Here is a 25,818-nt window from a genome sequence, read left to right as displayed (position 1 = left end):
AACGGGGCATCTTTTTTTTATTGTGTGGCCTGTAACAACAGCAAGTGACTAGAATTTGTTGAACAGGATGAGCAAAGAGGACACGCGGGTCTACGTTGAGTACATGCGGCATTAAAAGTACCGCACACATGATAGCTTTTGATGTCTAGGCTCAAGCAGTGCAACTTGTTGGATACAAGTGTTCAAGTCGCAGTTCAGAGGAAGCGTCACCAACCTTTTTGCAGCTTCTTCACCCGTCAAGATGGGCTCTGCTTCTGCCACAATGTGACCAGTCTGTCCGAGGCAATCGGAATCGCCTGTAACCAGAATGAGTGGCGTCTCTTCATTGACAGCTCATCCAGAAGCCTCAAAGCCGTGCTGCTCCATAATGGTAACAAGTACCCGTCTCTTCCCCTGGCTCACTCGGTGCACCTCAGAGGATTACAACATCATCAAGACCTTGCTGGATTCCTTGAAGTATAATGAGTATGGCTGGGAGGTCATCGGAGACTTCAAAATGGTGGCATTCTTGATGGGTCTCCAAGACGGTTTCACCAAGTTTCCCTGCTACCTTTCCCTTTGGGACAGCAGGGACACCAAGGCGAACTACCACAGGCGGGACTGGCCACAGCGGACCGAGTTCTCTGTGGGGAGGAACAATGCCAAGTGGGAGCCACTGGTGGACCCCTGGAAGGTGCCGATGCCACCACTGCACATCAAATTGGGCCTTATGAAACAATGTGTCAGAGCTGTAGATAAGGAGTCGGCAGCCTTCAAGTACCTTCAAGACTTCTTCCCTAAGCTGTCTGAGGCAAAGGTCAAAGCTGGTGTCTTCGTCGGACAACAGGTAAAGAAGATCCTGGAGTGCAATGAATTCCCCAAGAAGCTCGCTAGTAAGGAGGAAGCGGCTTGGAACAGCTTTGTCACATTGGTTTATGGTTTATTGGGCAATCACAAGGTCGAAAACTATGTGGAGCTGGTTGAGACTCTGGTGAAGAACTACGGCACAATGGGCTGTAGGATGTCCCTGAAAGTCCATACCCTTGATGCTCATCTTGATCAATTCAAGGAGAACATGGGAGCATACTCGGAGGAGCAAGGCGAGCGCTTCCACCAGGATATAGACTGGACTTTGAACGCCACTACCAAGGACAATATAACGAGAACATGATGGGAGACGACATTTGGGGGCTGATTCGTGAAAGTGATTTACAGTATAATCGTAAATCTCGAACAACTACTCACTTCTAAATATTTTGTAGTCATTTTTGTATTACTTTAGTATAAATACATGTAAATTTTGATTCATGTGTTTTTTCTGACTTTATGTGAACGAAAAGACACATTCGCCAGTTTTCTCATAAAATATAGGTCAATTTCAAAATATCACTGTCCTGGTCACAAAAGCAAAGTTTGTGGGGAATAATAGCCATTTTCTATACTTTTTAGGCAAAAGCAATTACGAATTTACACTTAATACCCAGGAACAAAAATTGTGTTACATAGTGTTACTACTTAATTTTACCCCCCCCCTATCCTTGGTTCTTTCAGTAATAATATGAATTTATACCCCCACCCCCTTTTTTAATCTCAAATGGTCGCGCCCAGCAACGAGGACAAATGTCTGGTCCAATGAGAGCGCCCCGCTGTTGCTGGGCAACCTCTGACCAATGAGAGGCGCGCGCTCACAACGCACGCTCGGCATGCCGCCGGAGCGGCCGCTGTGATTTCCCACTTCCACCAACAATTTACAATAATAATGACGACGATGATGATTGATAAAATAATGACACAGTCATACACGGTTATTCTAAAGTTAAAGCGAGCGGCTGAGAACCGTGATCATGTTTTACAATTAAATTGCCCTAATTTTATCCCTATTTTGATTGACAACATTTTTCTATCCATATAAATGCTTTAAATTAAAGTGATGAATCTGTGCACGTTGAATACGTTTTCGCGATTTGCACTGCTTCCCGTATATTATAGCATTGCAGTCTGCACGTGTCCTTACCGTATTTTATACTGTACGTTACTTGCTCCCAAAAACGACAATTAAAGGCGTTATGCGTCTCGTGTTGTTCTAAATGTAATTTCACGACTTTGCAGTCGGCCAAATCATTATTCTAATTGGTATAATAGCCATGATGCGTGCTATCAACCTTTCATTACGTAGACTTGTTGTGTAGCAATGCGCATGCTTTCATGTATTGCATGGACATGGTTTGACATAGGCAAAGCCATCATTGTCATCTCTACAGGGTCATAAAAAATAGGTTAAAATAAAAAAAAACCTTTAAATGCACGCACTTTTATTTGCACCCAAAATACATTCCCAGAATTGATCACACGTTTGATGTGCTGAATAAAAGTGGGTGGCTGGCATAAAAAAATGTAAACACATCGAAAGGAGATGTGTGCGTTCAGAACCTTGATTTTTACATTGCAGTGAATGGTGGCACCTCCAGAGGTGATGTGGGCCTCATTACCTTCAAGTTCAAGTTCATTTCTTAGGTATAACCCTGTGAGCCATTCAGCTCTTGAATCGGGTGCAACCGCAACAAACAAAAAACAAAAACATGAACAAGAAAACATCTTAAAGTGACTATGTGACTAAGTGAAAACAGAAAATCCAAGAAAAGACAGGAAAATATTGCAGAAAAAGCACCGTACACCAACACTGTGCAAGTCAAACAACAACAACCACAAGACAACTTAGATTAAGGCCATCAGTCTACAACATATACGGCGGATTGAAACGCATCGAATCCTCTCCATACGATTTGATTCCACAGGATTGTTAGGATGTCTTGTGACCCCCCCCCCCCCCCCCAACTAATTGACCCAATTAAAAAAAGTTTTAGATCATTTAATGGTGGGGGGGTCACATGGACCACCTTGTAGAATCAATTCGTATGGGGTTGCATTGGCCACACTGTGGATATTCACGTGTTCAACACTCTACGTATCAACATCATCGTACAAACTATACTTTATGCGGAAATGGGGTAGCAACTTAACGCGCGTGCTTTCTAGAAGCACAGCAATGCTGATAATACTGTGCGTGTATATGTAATACTTTTTCCCGGGAGTAAGAGGGGATTAGGAAATAAAACGTGGCCCGTGTGTGTACTGTAAGTGATACTGTACAGTTACGGGTGGTGCAGATGTCTTGTTACCCCCCCCCCCCCTATTTACTTCTCTTAAAACGTTATATTTTGTATACCATTGGTTGTGAAAACAGAAATGAATAAGCACAGGGAAATATGTTAAGGGTCAATTAATTGGGTGGGGGTTACAAGGCATCTGGAGCAGCGTGCGTGCTCTAGTTTATATCGTACTCGTGTTGATAGGGTGCTCTTCAAAACCTCCCTTGGTTTGAATGTCTGCACCATGCGTGAGATAAATTGGAAGCATGGTCGGTGCTAGCGGGCCGACTCACGTCCACTCTGCTTAGCGGGGTATATCCCCAACACACAACACATTCCTGCGGAGGGAGCTGGTGGGAACGTTGGGTTGCTCGGTCAGTGGCCAGGGTCAACGGCGGCGTGGTGTATAACGCAAATATTCCCGACTGTGAGGACGGGCACGAGCCGGCGTGAGTAGGTTAAGCGTTGAGTTTTATAAGGGCACCACGGGGTGACCAGCCCCTCCCCACACAGCCCCACCCCTCCCATCCCCCACCCAGCCCCATCTCCCCACCCAGCCCCTCCTCACCCTCCCCTCCTCACCCAGCCCCTCCCTCCCCACTCAGCCCCTCCCTGCACGACGGACGGACGGACACAATAATCCCCTGTGGGCTGGTGGAACCAGTGGGTTCCTACCTGAGGTGTGGACTCGAGTCATGTGACTTGGACTCGAGTCAGACTCGAGTCATGAATTTGATGACTTCAGACTCGACTTGGACTTGCATAACAATGACTTTGTCCCACCTCTGGTTCCTACCAGTATAATATTCGTTATTTAACCAGAAGTCGCAGCCAAGGGAGGGAACGTGACTTAGAGGATGTCCACTGTGGAGGCGATTAGAGCAATGAAACTCGATGGAACATTACATGTAATAATCTTGAGAGATGGTGACGTTTGGGGAGGCCACCATCCAGTAGTGGATTGATAATGGCTTATGATAATTAACTAATCGTATACTGTACTTACACAATGTATCCAACCCAATTAGTTGATCAAAATTGACTTATTTTTTCGCTTTGCGTGGGTTGTAACAAGCAGCTTATAGTAACTTCCATGCCTGAGTAAGATTTTTTTTTAAATGACACATCTGAGGCCAAAACTGTTTGGACGCAATAGCTGGTTGCTGGGGGACAAAGTGACGCACCATTCTGTGTTAAAACTCTCGTGAAAGATCAATATAAAAGCCTAAGTGAATTTGGTGACATCAGTCGGTGACATGTATTCAGTGCTGGATCAAGGTTTCCTTTGCATGGCCGTCCTCACCCCGCCTAACATTCTAAATGTTTTTATGGTTATTTGTATTTTCATTCTGCGTTCTTGCTACTTTTTTTCTTCTTCCAAGCGTTTTTCAGTCACATCACGAGTTACAAATTCATCATGCCTGGCTGTTTTCAGGCTGTTCGCAGTTAAGTGAGCTGTTTTATGAATATTATATGGGAGAAATGGAGGGGAAAAAATGTACGTGAATGTATGAATCATGTGAGATTTTTGGTTCAGACATTCACTACACATATATATGCGTGTTACTGCTTTCTGTGCAAATAAGTGATGAGAGATGCCAGAGGCACGAGAAAGGAACACGTGGCTTCGAGAACATTTGCGGGTTCACGACGTAGAGTGTTCGGAAGAGTGAATTAAGAAGAGCGGGCTGAGGCAGGGACATGTCGGTGAAAAGGATGACAGACGGTGGTCGCGACTAACAAGGGAGTAACGCGCTCAAGATGGGAGGCCCACCAGAAATTGAGCGATGATGAAATCCGCTCGCATGGATCCTTCCATCGCAGAACCACGAAATATGGTGACGGATTTGGGGGGGAAGCATTTGTCCAGCAGTGGATTGATCGTGGCTCACGATGCTAAGCAGTAACAGAATCCATTCGGTGCAATCAAAGCAGCTATGCATCGATTGAAATGAACACCGCGCATCCCTAGATGTCGACATTTAAACTTATAAAGTTGAGTGTATTTTTGTTAAATGTATTTTCTTCTGGTGCGGGAGCTATGAGAAAACGCGCTTGGCGAGGCAGGTTTCACGTTCGTCACGGAGCATCTGGCTCACAGCTAACGCTACAGCTGTGCACATACATTTAGTCGGTGCCACCCTCGTGTCTGGTACTTGGCATGAACAGCGAGCAATTGGTTGACCACCTGGCCTTGGGGCGGAGGGGATCTACAATTACAACCCACAGTACTGTAATTGTTTAAACAGCACACAGTGGGCACCGTTTCCTAAGACTGGCCTTTAAAAATAAACACAAAAACGGTCTTTGGGATATCGCTCCTTGAACACGGGCCCGTTAAATACGCACGAGACTTGTATTAATGTCATTTTTGAGTTTTATTGTAAAACAAAAGCACCGTATAAACAACATCCGAAGGGTGAGAACAAGTTCACAGAGAAATGTTACATTTATCTTGTAAAAGCTTTCGTGTCAGTATACAGTGTCTATGTACAAGGTTTGACAATTTAACTCCAGCTGTTCGGAACGTGAACAGCTTTTAAATGACGATACCATAGCTTTTAACACAGACATTTGGTATACATGTCGGCGAAAAAGTCGGTATTTTTTTACTATGTAATTTCAGAAACATTTGTACTGTACTACATTTCTCAGGTGCATACAATCCTCCTAGGCAATTTTTTGCAAGAACTTACAACCTGTAGCAGAAGAGTAATAATGTGCATAACCACGAGTTTAATACTCTGTACCACACATATTTTTTAGATACGAGGAAAAAAAATACTCTTTCAGTACATACAAAATTACAAAAACACTCTTTAAAAAGTTACAAATATCCCATAAATGCGTTGTACCTCCGAATGTATGCAGGTCAGGCCATGTTAACAACACTTCTAATTTCATTATTTGTATATGAATAAAAAAAGGTACCGTTGTTTGATCAAATCACCCAGAATGCACCTGATCTCATTTAGATCTCGAACGCCAAGTCGGACTGAGCCCAGATATTACTTGGATGTAAAGCCGCTGCAGGGCTTTATTGGCAGCAGAGGACAATGCCTACAAATCAATTGTTGCACTGTACTATGCTCCTAAATCTACGATTCCTGCCTTCACTGACCCACGCTGACCAGCGTGGTCGGCGACCCACGTTTGACAAAAGAAGCCCGGTAAACCGCAGTGTAGGGAGGCTCTCATCTGGCAGTGGATTGACACAACTAACTCTACGTGTGCCCGTACGTAAAGAAGAAGGCATACAATTGTCTGGTGAAATGACAAGTGTTAGCATGCTGAAGAGAATGAGCAGGGTATAACTGCCCTCTAAACCAACAACGCTGAATTACAACAGTTGGCCAACCTTCCTCCATCCCTTTACAGCACCGTTTGCAAACGGCTTCTTAATATCTTAACGCTGGGATGCGTTTACGTTGTACAAACAAAATTATATTCCGCACGAGGTCAGCAAGCTACCCAGGGATTTCGGAAAGCCGCATTCATCAAATCCTATTACAGAACATCTTTTCTATAATGCATTGAACTTAATCCTTCCCAAAAATAAACTTGTAAATGATAATATAACAAAACATACCGTATATACCATAGTTTGCGTCGTGTTAAAATTACTTTGAATGTATGTACAAATACCAACAAATCAAATGATTGTCATCAGCTTTTACTTATGGTTTTTTTGCGTACTAAGTGGTACATAAACCGAGAGTGAGCATATGCTCTGTCCGAGTACAATGGGATAGCAATAACAGTTCCGTCAGCCACAGCGGTGACACACATCCACATGGGAACTCTTTTGTTGTTGCAAAACATGCACCGAGGAGACGAGCTGTAAAGGACGCCCGATTCTCCATCTTCGTAGTCACACGTTCGAGAATGCCCACAACGTTCTACTCGGGGCTTAATTTCTCACCAAATATATTTTTTGGGGTTGCCCATAGACCAGGGCTTTGGGATGGGTGGGTGGGCTGGCCACGTGAATATGAGCCACAGCCAGAGCTGCTATATAGGTATATACTCACCCAGAAAGAACTGGGGAAAAATGAAGCCCTGGCTCTACCGTGGTGTAGGCATATTGCCAGGCAGCTTTTAAGACGGAGGTCACAAGAAGTCTTCGGCGTTCCAGCTTTTATGGGGGGGGGGGGCACACTCAGTAGACGCCGGTGTCCCTGTAGGTGACCTCGGCATGCTCGTGGGAGTTGAAGTGCACGTGGGGAGGGGCGCTGCCCTCGGCTGGCGGGGCCCGGCGGCGCTCCGTCTTCACCACGGCGCGCTGGCTGTCCGGGAAGGCGAGGGAGAAGACCACCTCGGGGTCGCACACGAAGCGGTACACGTACCGCTCGCCTGCCACCTGCCCGACCGCAGAGCGACGCGGGATCAGAGGTGGGACACGATGGAAGTTGAGTTGATTAGCGCAACAGGAAACAGCTCAAGTTTCTTGTTGTGGTCAAGTAGTCGGGAGGGGGCCTCTTTAATAAATTGGAAGCCCCCCAGCCCACATCCGGCCTTCCCGAAAGGCAGGAAACCACCTACAGACCGTGCTGAGCGTTTATCGTGTTAATGTGGCAAAGCCCAAACTATCACGTCCGATCCGGTCGCACGTGGAGCCAGAGGTGTCATTGGTTTTCCTGATTATTTTCGTGTTATCCGACTGCTTGAGTAATCGATTACTTAAATAATCAGATGGCTCTAAACGAGACGAGCCCACACTCTATAGCTGGTGGCAGAGTTGATTAGCACACAATAAATGCGTTTATTATTCTATTCGTATATAATAATATACAATTGTGTCTTGTACTGAATGCCACATTGATCACGATATTCTGTTAAACTAAAAAGACATATACAGTATGTTGCATAGTCAATTTTATGGGAACTGAAGCATACATAGGTGGATTAGAAATGTTGGGATTTGTCAACATCTATAGAAAATTAGTTATGCTATGCACAAATATTGCAATGTGTATGGGTGGTTAATTGGTGAGGGTGGATATGTGACATAGCTCTTATCTTGCAGTTGCACACCCAGATTGTGTGTTCTGGGATAGTCCTACATGAGTTTGTTAAACGATGAGGGAACATTGCTTACCTTTTGCATGATGCCCTTCTCATAGTAGTATCGCAGGGAGCGACTCAGCTTGTCGTAATTCATGGCTGGCCTGTTCTTCTGGATTCCCCAAAGCCGTGCCACCTGCAGTGCAATGGAACCAATGGCACAATGCTTAGCTTAAAGGGGAAGATGAAATATTTACTGCTCGTAACGGTATTAGCCCCAGTGTCATGGGAAAAAAAATCGAAAGGTCAATGAAGAGAACTCTCTGACACGGCCAGAGGCGAAGGCGAATTTTGCCAATTTCAGACCCACCGAAACATGTACAGCCCTTTATTTTTTATCAATCCACTGCTGGATGAGGGCCTTCCCATGCCATGTGATGGTTTGCTTGATGGTCCTTCTCCACACTGGTCAATTCCGAGTCTGTTCGCAGGTGGGTGAGCATAGATGAGCACAAAGACAGACAATTGATTTTGCACCACTGTCCCCACCATGTAAACCTTACAGCCCTCTGACAACATGTTTGTGCACGGCGGTCACCCAACCAAGCAATATGCAGGCTCAAGACTGCTTATCTTCTGCAGTTTGGTGAATTCTGGGTGAGTTGGTCAAATGTGACCATGATATAAAATGTACAACAAAGAGCCCACGGGTCTGACCATTTGTCTCAACAGTATTCCGTGCTGACAGCTGAGGCACAGCAACTGACCTCTTCAGGATCGAGGAGTTTGAACTCCATACCACGCCCCGTCCACACGATGGTGCCGGCGTGTACAGGGTCCTCCAATAGCGCCACCAGGAACTGCCACAGCTGCAGCGAGCCACGGCGCTGGTACATGGGGGGCGGCACGCTTCTGTATCCGCTTACATCACCTGCGGGCGACCACGCACAAATACATTGGGAAGGAAATGTATTTGCAGTCCTTGCTGCACAAAAATGCAGTCTCTTGCACCATGCTGTTTCGGTCATGGGGGCAGTTTGTTTTGACCATACTTCATCACGCTCATCGGTGGTGGTTACGGAAGGGAGGGGAACGGGGACCGGTTCATTCACCACCGACGTTACTCGTTGTCAGGAATAGAACTTAGAGGTTGCTGGGTTCTTTGACCAATGTGCCAATACCCCAGGAAATAAATTTGCCCAAACGATTAACTAAACAAATCGTGCCATTTAACAGTTTAATTAGCCAAGTCCTGGGAATTACATTTAAATGATACACCAAACTGAATATTTAAGTTGTTACTTATAAAACCAAAAATAGAAAGATTTAGCATGTTTAGATAAAATAATTATAAATGTGGGTCGTTACTAAGTGGGGATAGGTGTTAATTGAGTGGAACACTCTTTCCAAACTGAAAATAAACCCACTGTTCTTGGAACCACAAATGTAGCAGCACGTACCCAGGAAGGAAACAATACATACTTTGATGAGCATCTGGAGTGTTTTGTGTTTTCCAAAAATATAAAGGTGCATACACAATCACGTGGAACATACTGACATGTAGTTTCACACACGTGTATGTATTGTTCATTAATGTGTACATTGGACTCTACTGTTGCATTTACGATTATTATCGATAGATTTTTAGCAAAGGGATATGCATTTTTTGTAACGAATCAGTTCAGTGTTTAAATACCAACCTTCATTATGTGATGACGAATAGCCTTCTCCATTCATGTACATGGACTGCCCGGTGGGCATATCTAGAGCAAAAAAAAACAATAACTTAGTACGTCAGCAAGATCATGAAAAAAGTTTACAAAATAGCTGTAAATGTATTCTCCATATAAATTAACATTTTAAAAGTGAACAATACCGGATAATGTAATAGAAATGTTGCACGTTAGATGGTAAAGTATAACCATTAACACTCAAGGTCCATCTAATAATTTTCACCTTTAAAATTGTATCGTTTAATTCGGAAATCATTCTATATATCTTGTCTAAGTATTTGAAAACCTTAAAAAAATCTCATCCCGTGGGTCACAAACAAGAGCAATATTTCAATGCTAAAATAATTGCATAAAAGGGTATTTGTATTGAAGGCATCACAAAACCTTTATGGCCGAGGATGATATAGAAATGATTCTTATGGACAAGGTCTTGTAAGATGGATTCAAGGCCACGTTAGATCAATGTGATGGGGGGACAATTTCACTGGGGCCCAACCGCAGACACCCTCCATTACTGCAGGGGCAAAATCCAAGGTTCAATTTATTTGTGGATATTTCAGACAGACTCCCTGGACGATCTCTCTTCAGTTTTCAAGCGAGAGAATTGGATTATCGTGAAAGTACCACAGAGGCTTCGATCAAGATCAGTTGTGAGAACTTCGTAATTAATAAAATACAAGTACAGTATTGGTTTAATCTCGAATTCGGCTTGAATCCATAGTGTTTATATTATGTTAAATCACCCGTACACAATCTGCAGATCCACCCTTTCCTCTGCAATTAAGTGTATTGCTAATTAGTTTTCCCTTGAAAAAAATCCCATTCAAAGTACTGTACATTTTTGTTAAGATCTGGAGATATGAAAAATTAGATGTACTGTTATTTAATACTTACTACCCATATTATGACGGTATATCAATGTAAGTTAAAGATGAAAATTAACTATAAAATAAAACCTGTTTATACGAGCAATCTGTAATATACACAGAATGCACAACGGCATTCTACGAGCAAGCTGCAATTTTTACGCGAAACATTACATTACGGTACCAAATATTTGTTTACACGTTAATGCACTATCTAACAAATCTGTAAACTAAAATAATTACTTTCTTTGTGTCAGTCTTGATGGTGAAGTAAACTGTTTATGCAAAAAAAGTACGCGAATATAAACAAAACGCAAGCGCTCTGGCAAACCTCACCCGTTTGGTAAGGGCAGTCTGACCGCTCCTGCACCATGTGGGGTGGGGGACGAAATTCTGGCCTCCCCATGTTGCCGTGCATGACATGCGTCTGGGGCGGCTGTGGCCCATGCGAACGCTGGCCCAGGTGGCCAGGGTACGCATCCTCGCCCGGGTACCCCATGGGCCCCGTGTACTCTTGCTTGATGCCTCCCGGAGGTCCCGGCGGAGGGGGGAAAGGGGCCATGAGCGGCTCGGAGGCTTGGCGGTGGAAGGGGATGCAGCCTGGGCGAGACATGTGCTGAGAGGGGGGATACGGAGAGCACGGCTCCGACAGATGCCGCTGAAACCTGTGGTCGAAGAAAAAAAAGAAAAAAATTACACTTGGCTCAGATGCGGAAAAACCAGAGTGCAGCTAAATATCGGTCATGACATGATAACGACTGAATCTTTGCTATTAAGAAAAGTGAGCAGGGCTCCCCATCTTTTTATCCCCTTCTTTTTATAACCGGTTTAGTTGATGTTGACGGTGTGCATGTACGTCACAACGTGATGTAACGGACCCGCGCATTGCCTCAATAAAAAAAAGTGAGTGGGATTGGGAAGAACACGTCGCTCGCTACAAGGAATGATGGCCGGTGGGTGAGACAATTTGCCAAAGGAGTGGCAGCTAAACGAGGGCAGGTTGTCCAAGAGGACTTCACCATGGAGATGGAGGTGCTAGGTGGATTGTTACAACGCAGGACCATGGAGAGATGGTGACGGCTTTGGGAGGCTTTCCTCCAGCAGTGGATTGGTAATGGCTAATGATGATGATGGTGGTGGTTGAGATACGAATGATGGGTGTTTATAGTACAGCAGTTCATTTCAGTAATGTGATGGAAATCAAGAAAACCATTGAGTACTTTGGAATGCTGGCCAAGAAGTGATTTGCTACTCTAAGCATTTCCATACATAAGATAAGACTGAGATACAAGGGGGAAAGTACAAATATTATCGACATTTGTTATGTCTAATTTTCTTCACCTCCACATTTACATATATGATCACACTATGTTATACGATTAGCATAGACGCTGGCGCTACTTATTCACAATCTCAAAATCGATGTGGGCCAGACGCTTGGAAATAGCGAGTCACAGGGAAATGTTTGAAGTGATCGTAACGGAGAATGAATGACGGGGCACTGTAAGGAGATAAAATCGTACACCCGACGAAATCACCAATCAGAGAAATAGGCGTGGCATTCCCCATATTTGGTATTGTGGAACGTGAATTGAGATGAATTGTATCGATTCTGCTCAGTCGATCCATAATAAACTAACATAAAAAATACCGGGTTAATCATAGTGTGCGGGTTAATTGCTGTGTCGATTCATCGCCAATAGATCCATGGATTGAGTAATGATGCGACACGCCCCCTTCATTTGACTGGCTAATATCTGCTAAATTGGCGATTCCACCGCAGTTCCGCTTTAATTGCACCACAGGGCTTCTGGCGGATGCATGCCAACCTGCTGTCATTGTAGCCGCTGACATCGGCAGGAGAAGGGGCCGCGGTGGGGTACGGGCTTGAAAAGGGCCCCGCGACGGTGTGTGAGGGCGCCGGGGCCGGGCTGGGCATGAGGCGCGAGCACGGTGCCGAGCTGCTGCTGCACGGCTGCTGCTGCTGTTGCTGCTGGTGTTGCTGCTGGTGCTGTTGCTGCTGCTGCTGTTGTTGCTGCTGTTGCTGGAGTGATGACACGGGCGTTGTACAGGAGGGCGAAGGGCTGCCACTCACACTGAGCACCCCATCCCTCTTCAGAGAGTAGCCACTGGAAGACAAGCAAGACAAAACGTTAATAATTATTCACAAACGATTTGTCAATCCACTGCTGAATTAAGGCCTTCCCACATTGTGTTAGTCATGGTTTGTTATTTTTATGCTTTTATTTTAACTCAATGTGAGCACCGATCACAGATGTGTTTTTGAATATAAATTCGATGAACAAACCAAAATTGTACTTGATTACTTTTTTTGTGGTCAATTGCTTAGGCCCCTTTTAAAAATGGCAGCTGTCCCTCGACATCCTGCCTCTCAAAGGCAGGAAACCCCATAAAAGCCACTCTCGGTGACAAGGCTGATGATGTCAATGACATCGTCAGGTTACGCCCATCAACGCAAACGGCCAGTGGCAGATGTGGGAACAGAGCTGAGGCTTTTTTTTCCGCAACTATTTCCATATTATTTCATTTGTCGAGTAAATGAATGTACGATGATCAGTAAATCAAATGATGACACAATCCTATTGCCTCCCTCCAACATTCATGTCATGACAAACAGGCGAACGAACACCCCAATGCGCGCAGAAATGCACGTTGAATTTTTTTCGCACCGTATGTAGCCAACCGTGCTGATTGTGATTGGAGGTGCGATTGGCAGGGTTATACGAAATACCGACGTCGAAAAAAAACGCTGAGCCAAAGCAGCATCCCCCAAGGTGCACACGAGGCGCCACTCACCCGGGACTGGAGTGGCAGGGCGCAGCGGACAGCAGGCCCTGCATGTGCTCCTGCGCGCACGTGGACGCCTGCAGGCACGTGCCTCGGCCCTCCTTCTTGATCTTCACAGGGGCGTGGAATGCCACTGGGAGACAACGAAGGGACGTCAACCGATGTGAGCCGCGGCAGTGTTTGTGAAATATCTTCGGACGGCTAACACTCGACACAATTGGCCAGATGAGGCTAATGGCCTTTGTGTGTGGTCACCCCTTCCCTGTCATATTGTGCTGGCAGTGGACCTCGATGTTTAATTAAGCAGTAGCTTAATTAGTCAAAGTCAATAATTAAATTACGTACGTTAATGCAGCACACGATATATTTTTTAATGTCCTTTTTCCTTAAAGTATGATGACTAATTCAAAACCAAAGCACAATGCCAATTGTTTACCTTGCTGGTGGCACTGTTATGTCATCAAAGCCAAGGCAACATATATTCTGCGTGTGTTAATAAACATGACAAAACATAGTAAATTACATGTTTAGTTAACATAGTGCAGTTGCAATACATTTTGGACTACTTTGCCAAGCAGCATTTTTTAAACTTACATTTCAAGTTATAAATAGAATAATAAATAGTGCTTAATAGTAAAGTTGAAACTATTTTTGTCAGTAGGGTATGTTGGTATCGCGTCAAACTAAAATATAAAGTGCTATTGCGAAGTTAATCTTGAATTGCATATCCTTGCTACTGCATGAGATTGAGTTTTTTGAAGATACGTCATACTGGTTCATAGGGACCATAATAGCCAGGTTCCATTTTTCATTCCAAAAGAAGACGAGGAGCTTCCACTGCTACAGTACGGACTTTAAAAATCAGTGGCTGCTTCATTTGAGAGCTAAGGTACATGTGATATTACTTTTGAAGTAATAAAACAACTTAAAAGTGACAGCGATCACGTTCAGTGATTTTCAAGTCAATGTCCGGCAAAGCAAAGTCACCGATTGACAACATGTACTTTGTGTGTTTCTGACGGTTGGAGCATTGAGACCTTGTGTTGAGAATGTGTGCATTATAAATAACAATGATGGGAAAAAAATGAGAAACATATTTCTAAACTACACCAAATGTCACAAATTCCACATTGTTTTCAGACAGGTGCTCGGTGGGTGAAATGCAAGCAATGTGTTTGTCTTCGAGTCAAATTTCACAACAATAGTGCTCTGTTAAGAACTACTAGAAGCGACACCAGTATCCCCACATTGCAATTCAGGTTAATAGAAGATTAGCAAATACTTTGGCAAGCTTCTACACACTCAATTTTGCAGAGCCATACAATGCATAAAGTAACAAAACAGTCTATAGCCGAATGTTAAATCGCACCCTTTTACCATTTAAACTTTTGCCCAAAGTCTTAACATCTTGACGGTACAAAAATCATTGCAAAACATCAGTTTCACATATATGTGTGTGTATATATGGGCATGATGCAACCATTTGTTGCAGATTAGCCCTGCACTAAATCTTTCACCTGGGAAAACACTCCAAGAGGGCACACCACTGCGTCAAAGTTAATCTGCAGTGACAGCCAGTGACCCAGCACTTCCCCCAGTACAGTGTTTGGCACGAGATGGCATTAAGCGGGCAGCTACTGAAGCGAAATGGCAACGCATCAATAACTGCAACAATCTCTGTTTGCAAAGGTGACTCCCCCCCCCCCCCCCCCCCCCCGTCTAGCGTGTGACCATTGAAAGCCCCGATAATGTGAAGCAATAATTTAAACAAATTTTAACTCTGCACACTGTGTAAGGTAAATGCTGCCCCCGCACCTGCTGTTTAATCACTACGGAATGTTTTATTCCGCTGCCAGACTCGTATGCGAGCGATGTTCTCGAGCAGCTGACACCTCTGCACTGCTGTACGCTTGATCTTCTAACAGAATCACGAGTGCCCTAACAGTACAGTACTCGTGACCTCATAGCGGCGCTTTGAGCGGTCAGCAGTGAATGGCGTCCGTACAAAACCCTTGACCTGTTATGCAACCACCGACTTCTTTGTGCAGCACAATATACGGCTCTGTACAGCCAACGTAGAGCCCCGCAGTGATTAACGACTACAACTCAGTGACCGAGTCAGCTTTGCTATAAAATGTCTTAATATCTAATTCATTAATTTTTTCGTTATCTCTCAAATCTTCTGCAATGCCCTACTCTTTTTCATAAAGCGAAATCCAGCGATAATGACCACGGTTCCATTTTGCTGGTTGCCACATCGATTATCGCAAAAGCTGCTCTGTTATGCAATTTGCAATTTTTTTAAATCCATGAAAAGTATCCCGATTTTATAAACCGAGGAAGCGATCATTATAATCTCTTTGATCTAGATCATCATACATCTCAATGTATACTACTGGCACCCCCCAAAAATCCCTTAGATTATTCACGTTGCTAATTGCCTAAGTGGAATGGGATGTTCCATCTCGCTCCCCTAAGCCGAAAGGCACTTAGCAAAAGTCTGTAAAGTTGCACGCCGACCGATGCGCACGAGCGCAGAGTTGCGAGCATTACAAGCGGCGTTTTTAGTTATTCGAGAAACAATGAGTGGTGGGTGGGAGGCCTCGAGCGACGCTACCACAGACGCGAATGAAAAATCCGCTCAAGTTGAACGCCGACGCTCCTCGGACGAGACCGGTTGTGCGACTTCCGACAAAAAAAAACCCGAGCTGGACAAACACTGCGAGACAGCTCGACGGAGTTGGTTCAATAACGAGAGTGTGGGCGCCTTAATCTCTTAACCACTCTCCACCAAAAAACGCTCTCGTCCGAGTGATGGGAGCGACGGGGCCCTCCACGGTGGCTTACTGTGCAAGATACTTTCGGTCTCTCGGTATGCGAGCCTTATTTACTAACAATGTCAACGTTCATACGTTTTAGTTTAAATACATGCCTTGTATTTTTTTTCGTTGTTGCTTTAACATTTAAGCGTTACCCTTGTCGTAAACAACAGATAACCGTGGACAACGAAACGAGCCAATGTAAATGCGTTACGAGCAGCGACTGCCCTCAAAATACATCGGTGTGCACCGTATTAACGTAAATATATTTCTAAATATTGAAACCAAAAAATACATATAGAAAGTCAACAAATATAGAGACGCAAATCAGAGCGTTAGCTCTTCAATAATTCCTACTGTTACAAATAAGCATATAACAGACCATCAGTTAACAGGCTTCAACATCATTGGCTACAATTAGCACCGTACATTCTCAACCTGTTATTATCAAGTCTGCGGTCTATAATTAATACCTTTAGCCCACATAGCGCCAAGTTTTTTTTTTAATAAGACACATGCCTACATTTTTTTTTAAATTTGAAGTAAAGGGGGTTAACTTACAATTTTCTGATGAGAAATCCAGCATGAATGGTTCCTCCTCATCAGGAACCTTGGCTGTAAAATAAGAACAATGACTGTTAAAAAAAGCCATTTCTGTGACTTACAAATAATATATATGAACACACAATCTTCTCATGCCAAATACAAAAAGTGCACACTACATAATATTTATATCAAACATCACATTTGATTTATACATCTTTGTACTCTAATAATTAGTGTATACTTAAACCAGACAGATGTAAACCAGAACTAGGGATTAATTTTGTATATATTTCGGTATCAAATGTTACACGTGGGTGGATGTCTTCTCTTCCACTATATATTTTATTCTGTAATGCACTTTGCATAAACTTATTCTAGCACCGTCTTTTAAACACAAAGCAACTTCCGCCAAAAACACAATAGATTAAAGTACATAGCGACACGGCTTCAACAAATCAAACCTTAGCACGCACACACACATTTGACATAAAGCCTAACACATTCACACAAATGCGTACGTACACATTACACATTCTCGTACAGAATAAGAGAATGAGACATGCGAAAAAGCCGTTGAACTCGGCTGGAAGGTGAGTTTAACTTGGCAGAAATGTTTGGCAAATAAAATAAATCTCAGTGCACTCTACTTTGTCATCACATACACACACAAATAACAGGACGCAGACGAGATCGTCTGCGCTGGCCCCACAGAGAAGCCCCACTCCTCCTCCTCCTCTCTACCAGCAGCACCCCCACCCCCACCACCAGCCTGAGCGAGTCTCAACAGCCCCGGCTGTCAAACACCTCCTCGTCTGCACCCCCCCCCACCTCCCTGTCAGGCATCATCAAGTCGGTGGTGATTTATAGCGAAACTCCCAACAACAGGGCCGGTAACGCCAGCACGCGCCAGAGTTTTGAAAACTCATCTCTTTAGAAGAACTGCTTGTTGATGTTTAGTTCTTGTTGTCCTTACCACCCCCCCGCACCTCCGATTAGCAACGCTTGATTATGTACGGTGCGAATGAAGTTCAACATAATACATACATACATACACCCGTATGGTTCACCAACTATCGCATGGTGAATTCAAACGAAACCAAAACATACACTTGCAGTTTCACATTAATTGATATGCATGGATAACAAGTTTTATTCTAAAAATATTTTAACACCCGATCCCATTCACCAATGAGACTTCTGATTCAGTAGAAGTAAATGGCTCACTCACCCTCCACCAGCCAGGCTTCCTGCAGTTGGCTCAGAGTAAGAAAGAGATCTGTGGAGACAGAGAGTGAAAATAATTATTAAAATATACATCAAGTCAACAGGTTTCATATTTGTTGACAAAACTTGCTTGCGTTGCACTATTAACATGTATAGCGCTCCGATGCATTTTCTGGTTTTGCTGCATGTCGTTCGGCACGATGTCATGCGGCACAAGCCAAACAACACAACAGATAATAATATTAATCTACGCTGCATTCCAAACCTTCAGTGTCTTGAGCCAGGTCTTCATCGAGATCCATACACTTCCTCTTGCGCTCCACGGCTAGGCGCTGAGCTCCTCCAGCCTCTTGGCTCTGAGAATTCGGCACGGAAGGCGCGCAGTCCATTTAATCGCCCTTAAGGAATTTCCCGTGCACTCTGTGTAGACCTCACTACACACTGGGCCCCACTTGGACGCAGCGGCAAAGTGCCATTGCATTCATGCACTGGTGTACTTGCGTAAAAAAAAATTAAACTACCATGAAAAAACGTCTTGATTTGATCCAATAACGAGCACCTCGAACTAAAAATAATTATCGCGGTATAATGTAACAATTTAGGGCATCTTGAGCATTCGGGAAAAAAAATAGGCGCTCGGATTTCCATGCGCATTTTCTTCTGAGTCGTGGGCGTAGTGCCAGCCCCTTAATTCGTTCTCCGTGCCCTAAAACAATGAATGACCTTTTTATACAGCACGCTCGGTAATTAAAACCAGAGAATAACCTACCCACCTAAATCATTACCGTCGCTCGGAGCAGGTCCGCAAAACCCCAACCTCTCCAGAAGTCGGGGCGCCTCAAATTCATAAAAGAAAAAAACTAGCCACGCTATCCAACGTATGCCGTTAATCCAGGTTACCCGCGGGCGGTGGCCAACGCACCGTTGTGTTCGCGTAGGGGACCTCCTGGTCGTAGATGGTCTCCATGCTCGTCTGGAAGCCCCTTTTGATGTGACGCCACGGCAGGTCCTCCTATGTGTGGCCAGAGGAGGAGGTGCAAGCAGCAGGGGGAGGAGGTGGTGATGTTGAAGGGGTAGGAGGTGGTGGTGATGTTGACGGGGTAGGAGATGGGGAAAGGAGTGGAGGCGGGGAGAGCAGGAGAGAGGGGGGGGGGTATCAGAAGCGGAGATGAAGGAGGAAGATAAGGAACGGGAAAATAGCTGGCGAGGAGATGGCGAGGATGCCAGCAAGAGTGGATAATAATCGGCAGAGAAAGGTTAGGTTTTATAGAAGTTTTGGAAGAATTGAAGATGACATTTTCAGTAGAGTATAAAGTGATGGAGAGTAGAAGTTGGAAAAGGGTAGGGGGAGGGGAAAAGAGAAGTCGTGGGTGAGAGAGTAGGAGACCCTTGTGAGAATCGGCGACCAAGAGCGCGCAAAACGAACCCCCGACTCGTGAAGTGGGCCAAGTTTGGCGCAAAGCGCGTAACGTAATTAGACGACGAGGAATAAACGAATGTTGAGTCTCCACAAAAGGGCTTGCGGATAAAAGCGCGTGAGATTTACAGTGCGTAGCAGGAGCCAGCGGCTGGCCGAGTAGGCAACCCAGGCAAAGGCAGACCGCAGTTCGATAGCGGAGGTTGTAATGCTCCTTTTCGCCTTGCTCTCAAAGCTCCAGTAACCCTGCCCTTCCCCCACGAAGGACAAGCTGATGAAACCTAAGGCAAAAAAAAATCCCCCACCACCCCGCACTCCTCCTCCTCCCCCCACCTCTGAATCTCTCCACCCCCCCCCACCACCCCAAGTCTCTGCAACACACACGCACGCACGGACGCACCAAACTCACAACGCTGAGCTGTAAGTGAGCGAAGCCAATGCGAGGTTTGTGAATGGGCGAGTGGAGTCGCACTGGAGCTCCATTCACAAAAAACCCCCAACCACAACACGTGGCCCCGCCCGCCCGCCGCCCGCACAACCTCAGCGTAACTGCCCCGGGCTCGGCACAACGTCAAGTTTTAAGACACACGGAGAGAAAACTCACAATACTGCTGCTCAAGACGGGCAGCTAAAGCAGAGAAAGGCAAGCCAGTACCCGCAACAACAACAACAACACCACCAGCGCAATCATACTGATACTCGCAACTTTATATCGCCAAAAAAATGATAATCACGCCGCTCATGCCAGTAACTTTTACAACAGCACCACCGGCTAAAGTATAAGCAACAATATAAACGTCCAGTACCCCAATTAGTAAAACAGCGATGGTAATTTTACCACTTATATAAGAGGACCATCAACTCTACTCCCAACTTAACAAACAGCATTAACAGCATTAACACCAACGCCATCAACAACGTACAAAACTCTTACAGCGTAAACAAAATCAGCAACACCAGAAATGGCAGATAAACAGTGACTCTACCATCAAAATAACCCCCCAAAAAACACCACCACAACCACATAAAACAGCAGCAGCTGCACCCATCAAAACAGCAGCAAAAGACGCCAATCATATCAACAGCTAAACACATCCCACAGCAAGCAGGGACACTGGCAATGTTACAGTGGTTACTTTAGTAAACACCGTTATAGTAGACGTGACACATCCATCAGTGTGCCAATCTGGCATGATTTCAAAGTTACTTTGCACGGCTTTCTTATATCCAATTGTCAATCCACTGCGGGATGAGAAGACACCTTCCACGCGCCGTCTGTCATTAGGGTTCTTTGACCATACTTCACCACGCCGGTAGGTGTGGGTTGGTGAAATGGGGGTGGTGGGATATGACTCGTCACTGATGTTGGCCCTAGCCACGAATCGAACTCGGGTCAGCTGGGGGTTGGTAGTGCAGTGCATTAACAACTGCGTCACTGCACCAATGGTTTGCGCAAAAGTCCTTCATTACCGTTATGATGATATGACATACTCTACCGATGGTTGTGATGTACGCTTTTTTTTTGTTTATGGTTTTTTTCATTTTAAGTTTTGACCCTTTAACTTTTATAAATATTTTAAATAGCATGTACGCCTTTGTTTGTACAATAATTATATATTGCATTCACAACTTGTCCTACGCATTAGTATTAAACATTGCTATATGCGATTTTGATTGGCAAAAACAACTTTATGAAAGTCATATTTATGATGTACAGCCCTTTGTACATGTCGTCCCCCTACGCCTTTAGGGCCAATGGTATTTCTATTATTTTGACCATACTTCACCACGCTGGTCATTGCGGATTGAAGGGCGGGGCGGAGCCTTTCGACCGGTTCAGCGATCTTCGCCGTGGCAAGGAATCGAACTCAGGTCCGACGGAGTTCATGGCGCAATGCGCTAACCACTGCGCCACCGTTCTGATTATCATCCAGCAGCGGATCGATACTACGAAGCCAACTCGATCGGCGCTCAACGTTGTTAAATAACATCCGCTAAACAGGCACCAATCACACAGTAGTGCACACTAACTAAGCAAACGTAAAGCGTACAGTTTTTTTTTTAAACCGCGAGTGGAAACTACGCGAGACAAACCCAGTCCGTTTATAGTTGACAACAAAGCGAATTAATATAACCTCACCGTTGTTTTAGTATTATTATCGCTGCGAGTTAAAAGCCAAGAGTGAGTGAGTGACACGGATCCATAAACCTTACCTGCGCGTTGGCTGGCTGCTTATCCGCCTCGAATTAACGAGTTGAAGAAGCAGCGTCGTTAAATCATACCAATCTAATTACTATGTCGGTATTTGAAGTAATTATTATTATTAATAACTGTTGTTGTACAATGTAGGTCGTTGTTGTTGTTGTTCCTGCTGCTGCTGCGTCACTGAGTGGCCACCGTAGGCGGGCGCGCGCGCTCGAGTGACCGCCTCGCGCCTCGCGCACGCGGACCCCGGCCCACGGCCCCGCCCCAACAGAGCCCTCCCATTGGCTCAGAGGCGCCGAATACAATTATTTAATTATTCGAGCTCGCGGGGTTTCGTCGACCAATGGGAACCGCGGGTTGGGGTTGGTAGAGGGGGGGAGGTTTGTAGTGGGGGGGGGGCACCGCCGCGACTCTGGCCAATGAGGAGACTGGGCGATGGTTCATTCACAAAATGGAACTGGGGGAGGGTGGCTCCATTCATAAAATGGAAGCCTTGAAAAGAAAAAAGCGGATCTTTTTGCCTCGTGTTTCTTTCAACATTACCAGCCTTAAGGTGATTCAGTTTGTCCAAAAAAGCAAATGTATTTCTTGTAAATTATAACAAAAAAATATGCATTTCTAGGTTAACATGAAGCATATAAATTAACCCCCCTCCCCCAATAAAAAATGCTTTACGGAGTATTGTATGACAATGCATATTTGTTAAACTTTTCTGAATGTGTTGTGTGTTTATAAGGCTTCTGGAAGCAGATGAATACGTCCATGGGGAGTTATCCAACTTGCTGGAAGTAGCACCCTTTGTGACATTCACAAGAGGTAAACCTGTGCACGGCTGTGTTATCCCAACGTACCATCTTAAGAAATGTTAAACAAATCACTCGTAACGATAGCAATTTGTATTCAGTAATAATATTACCACTTGCAAAAAAAACCACGATAGGATTGATCTCATTAAGTTAAACATGTAGTTAAGTAATAGATGAAAGAACAGCACCGGTGCATCAAATGGTTGCATACTGTTGCCATTCTATTCTGTTCTTTGCGTATGGCAGCAGTAAGTTTAGGAGCTAGATGCCCACACATGTCGAGAAGGCTTCAGGAGAGAGAGAGCTCGTGGGGTGTTTCGATTCCTCCTCGTCCGTTGTAGGAGCGCAGACTACAGGCGGGTTTACTAGACGGTCCATAGTTCGGGTTGCATGAATGTTGCGAAAGTGGTTTCAATATATAATTAAAAAACCCCTGGTTGAGTAATGGGAATGCGTGCAGATGTTTTCAGAAATGTGCGTGCATGTAAATGCGTCGTGTGCGTGCGTGTCGCACAGAGGTATACATAACGGCTTCGCGTGTGATGAGTTAAAAACATTTGTGCCAACTTTTACGCGTGCACTCACAATCCACATACACGCGTGTGCATTCTAAACTACGCACTCGTAAAGTTAAAGTCGAACAAAAATAAGGCACAAATAAAGTACAAAAAAATAGCGATCTACATTCGTCATTTAACAACTGACTATAAAAAAAAAATCCTCTCCTAACCTCGTGGTAAATGAGTAAAAAAGCGAGTTTGCTTTTTGCTTAGTTGACCACTGAAACGTAATTTATTCGTTGTTGTTTTCATTGTAATGTGCATACATTACTGAATCTATGTTCGTGCATGTAACATGGGTAGGACCTTGTGCGACGTGTTAACATTGCCACTGTGGAGACAAAGGCGGCCAGTCGTGGTGTTGGCCACCACACTCTCTCGTGTGCTGTGCCGGCCTTCATAACAGCACTCGCCCCAACAGTTTGTCTTGCGAATTAAACACCCACGTTATACATTAACAACAGGTAGCGGACAAAGCCCGTGTACTATCGCCAATAACGTCACACTCAACGGGAGGCAAATGTGCATTCATTACTATACTCACTGATGATTGGGATATACTTCTAAAGAGTTTAGCAAAAGACTTAAAGGATTGTAAAACTATACGCTGTTTTGCCCTAATTACCCAGCGTAAGTGAAACCAATCAGCCTTCTAAGCAAGCCATAACTTTTTGTGGCCCAAATAAAATATATATACAGTACATTTTATTTCTCGATGTGCGCTGCTGTGTTAACACCCGACTATAATTGTGCCACATGTCACCGTTCTAGAACACAATGTAGACATTACACTCGCCATTATACGTTGTAAATTTCATCTTATTGTTGTGCACTTCACTTTATTGTCGTTTTCGGTAAAGTCACGTAGGTAAAACATCAAAATTAATAAAAATAATAAAATAAAATAAAGTTTTTTTAAATAAATATTTTATTTTATTATTTTTATTAATTTTGATGTTTTACCTACGTGACTTTACCGAAAACACCTAAGAATATGATTCCTTGCAGTCACGAAAGCTTCAAGTCTAGAATTTATTGTCGTTGTACCTGCCTGCCATTGCAACCCTTAAGACAAAGGCGTGTAAGCTTCACTTGGATATAGAGATAATTATCGGAGTGACCATTCCCTTAGTCACAGCCTCGTATGTTCCACTGTACGGTATTAAACGCTTTAAAAACCCAGAGCCACTTTGCCAATCACACTGCTGGATGAGGCCGTCCTCCCCACGCCGTGTCGGTGATGCCGGGTTGGATGACCATACCTCGCCACCCGTGGTTAGTAGTGCCGGGGTAGGTGATTCGATAAGGATACGTTTGTTCTAAAATTATATTCACATCTCAAAACTAGACACAAAGTAAACATTGTAACGTGACAATTCCGCTCGTACGATGTGTGCAACATAGAGGGAATTGAACTTACAGTATGTATTTTTCACTTTTTGTTACGACGAATACTGCCGTGGTGTGATGGATGGTTAGCAACACAGGACTTGCAATCCAGAGGTTGACACTTCGATCTCACAGTGCGGCAGTGTTTTAATTAGATTGTATTTTAATTACATAAACAGTATACTTACTGTACATTAATAAAAACACAGTCAATCGACAAGGCTGCGTTGTCGTGGAGTAAAGTATGGGTACTCCTATTTCTTCCAAGACGTCTGACCAGCGTGCAATGATAGCCCAAGTAACCAGCGAGTGGCTCTCTTCTCAGGGCTATTTCCAGCACAGAGAGAGGGGCCCATCCACCCAGCAAGGGGCGCCGTGGTGGCCAGGAGATGTTGACTACCTCGCCTGCTATACAGGAGGTCGTGGGTTCGATCCCGACCCTGATGCCTGTTGTATATTTGGAGTTTGCGTGTCTCTCTCCCCATGGCCGCGTGGATTTTTCTCCGGGTCCTCCGGTTTTTTCCCAGTCCACATGTAGAATACGTGCGTTTAGAATATTTGGCTGCTTTAAGTTTCCACGTGATCAGCAACTGCATTGAGCTATCGTTTGTGGCAAGGTTGCTTCTGAATAAGAGCTATATAGCTCAGTGGGCCTTACCTGCTAAAATAATCAAAAATTTAGTTTATAGTTTTTAGAGACAGGCTGACAATATTTCCAATAGTTACACGGGATATTAGGCTGGGAAAGAGCACAGGCGTGAGGGATGCATCGTGTTTGTCAAACTGGGCCGTACCTGCTAAAATAAAAAGTTGAGTTTACTAAGTGGCTTGAGTGAGCAATTGCAGTGCTGCACCTTTACCTGGATCTTTTGTTAAGTTGTGTTTGGCAAACCCGCCCCGTCCCCCCCTAGGCGGGTGATGTTTGTCCTCAGAACTTGTGGCCTAACGTGAGCAGCACTGGCGGTATGTGTGGAGTTTGAGAAATGAGAACCCGTTTCTGGCAAGGGGAGCTCGTGGCAAGAAAGGCACTGCTGCTTGCCACCGGGGGCTTTTCGTGGGGCTGAGAGAGCGAGAGAGGTATTTATAGAACACGTTTACCTCGTGTGTACACCAGACCGTGTAGAGAGCCACACACTACTACCCTTTGTTTAGGGTTTCACAATTGTGTATGCTATGCCTGAACACACCGCAAGCACTTGCAATGTCAAAATTGTTCAAGTGTGTGTTTAAAGGCCGTGCGTGTGCAGTACAGTGCTGTGTGTAAACAAAGTAACGTGCACATTATGCGAAGTTGCGGAGCGTTTTGGGTAAA

The 25,818-nt window shown here is 44.6% G+C and overlaps 1 protein-coding gene across 2 annotated transcripts; it reads right to left on the bottom strand.

Annotated features, from left to right (window-relative positions):
* Positions 1-7,271: 7,271 nt before the first annotated feature.
* LOC133344772 (ETS translocation variant 1-like) lies at positions 7,272-21,961 on the bottom strand. 2 transcript variants are annotated; one of them, XM_061554915.1, is made up of 12 exons: positions 21,760-21,961; positions 19,051-19,140; positions 18,394-18,484; positions 18,133-18,180; positions 16,920-16,973; positions 13,549-13,672; positions 12,561-12,860; positions 11,068-11,396; positions 9,833-9,895; positions 8,900-9,063; positions 8,227-8,328; positions 7,272-7,488 (listed from the first exon to the last, which is right to left on the bottom strand). In XM_061554915.1, the coding sequence occupies exons 2-12, from the start codon at positions 19,093-19,095 to the stop codon at positions 7,288-7,290; spliced, it is 1,521 nt and encodes a 506-aa protein (XP_061410899.1). In that variant the 5' UTR covers positions 19,096-19,140; positions 21,760-21,961; the 3' UTR covers positions 7,272-7,287. The 2 variants fall into 2 exon arrangements, with proteins under 2 accessions (XP_061410899.1, XP_061410900.1); XM_061554916.1 differs by lacking the exon at positions 21,760-21,961 and adding an exon at positions 19,675-19,808.
* Positions 21,962-25,818: the final 3,857 nt, after the last annotated feature.

The sequence above is a fragment of the Lethenteron reissneri genome, chromosome 20, assembly GCF_015708825.2.
Source record: "Lethenteron reissneri isolate LAM-NWPU_2019-01 chromosome 20, ASM1570882v1, whole genome shotgun sequence".
Lineage (NCBI taxonomy): Eukaryota > Metazoa > Chordata > Hyperoartia > Petromyzontiformes > Petromyzontidae > Lethenteron > Lethenteron reissneri.
The sequence above is the reverse complement of the archived record's forward strand: the minus strand, read 5'-3'. Positions and strand labels throughout refer to the sequence as shown.

Coding starts and splice junctions, on each gene's coding strand:
- LOC133344772 (XM_061554915.1), bottom strand. CDS start 19,095: ATGGAGACCATCTACGACCAGGAGGTCCCCTACGCGAACACAACG. Junction 18,485..19,050: donor TCCCCTACGCGAACACAACG/GTGCGTTGGCCA, acceptor CCGAATTCTCAG/AGCCAAGAGGCTGGAGGAGC. Junction 9,064..9,832: donor TTCGTCATCACATAATGAAG/GTTGGTATTTAA, acceptor GGTCGCCCGCAG/GTGATGTAAGCGGATACAGA.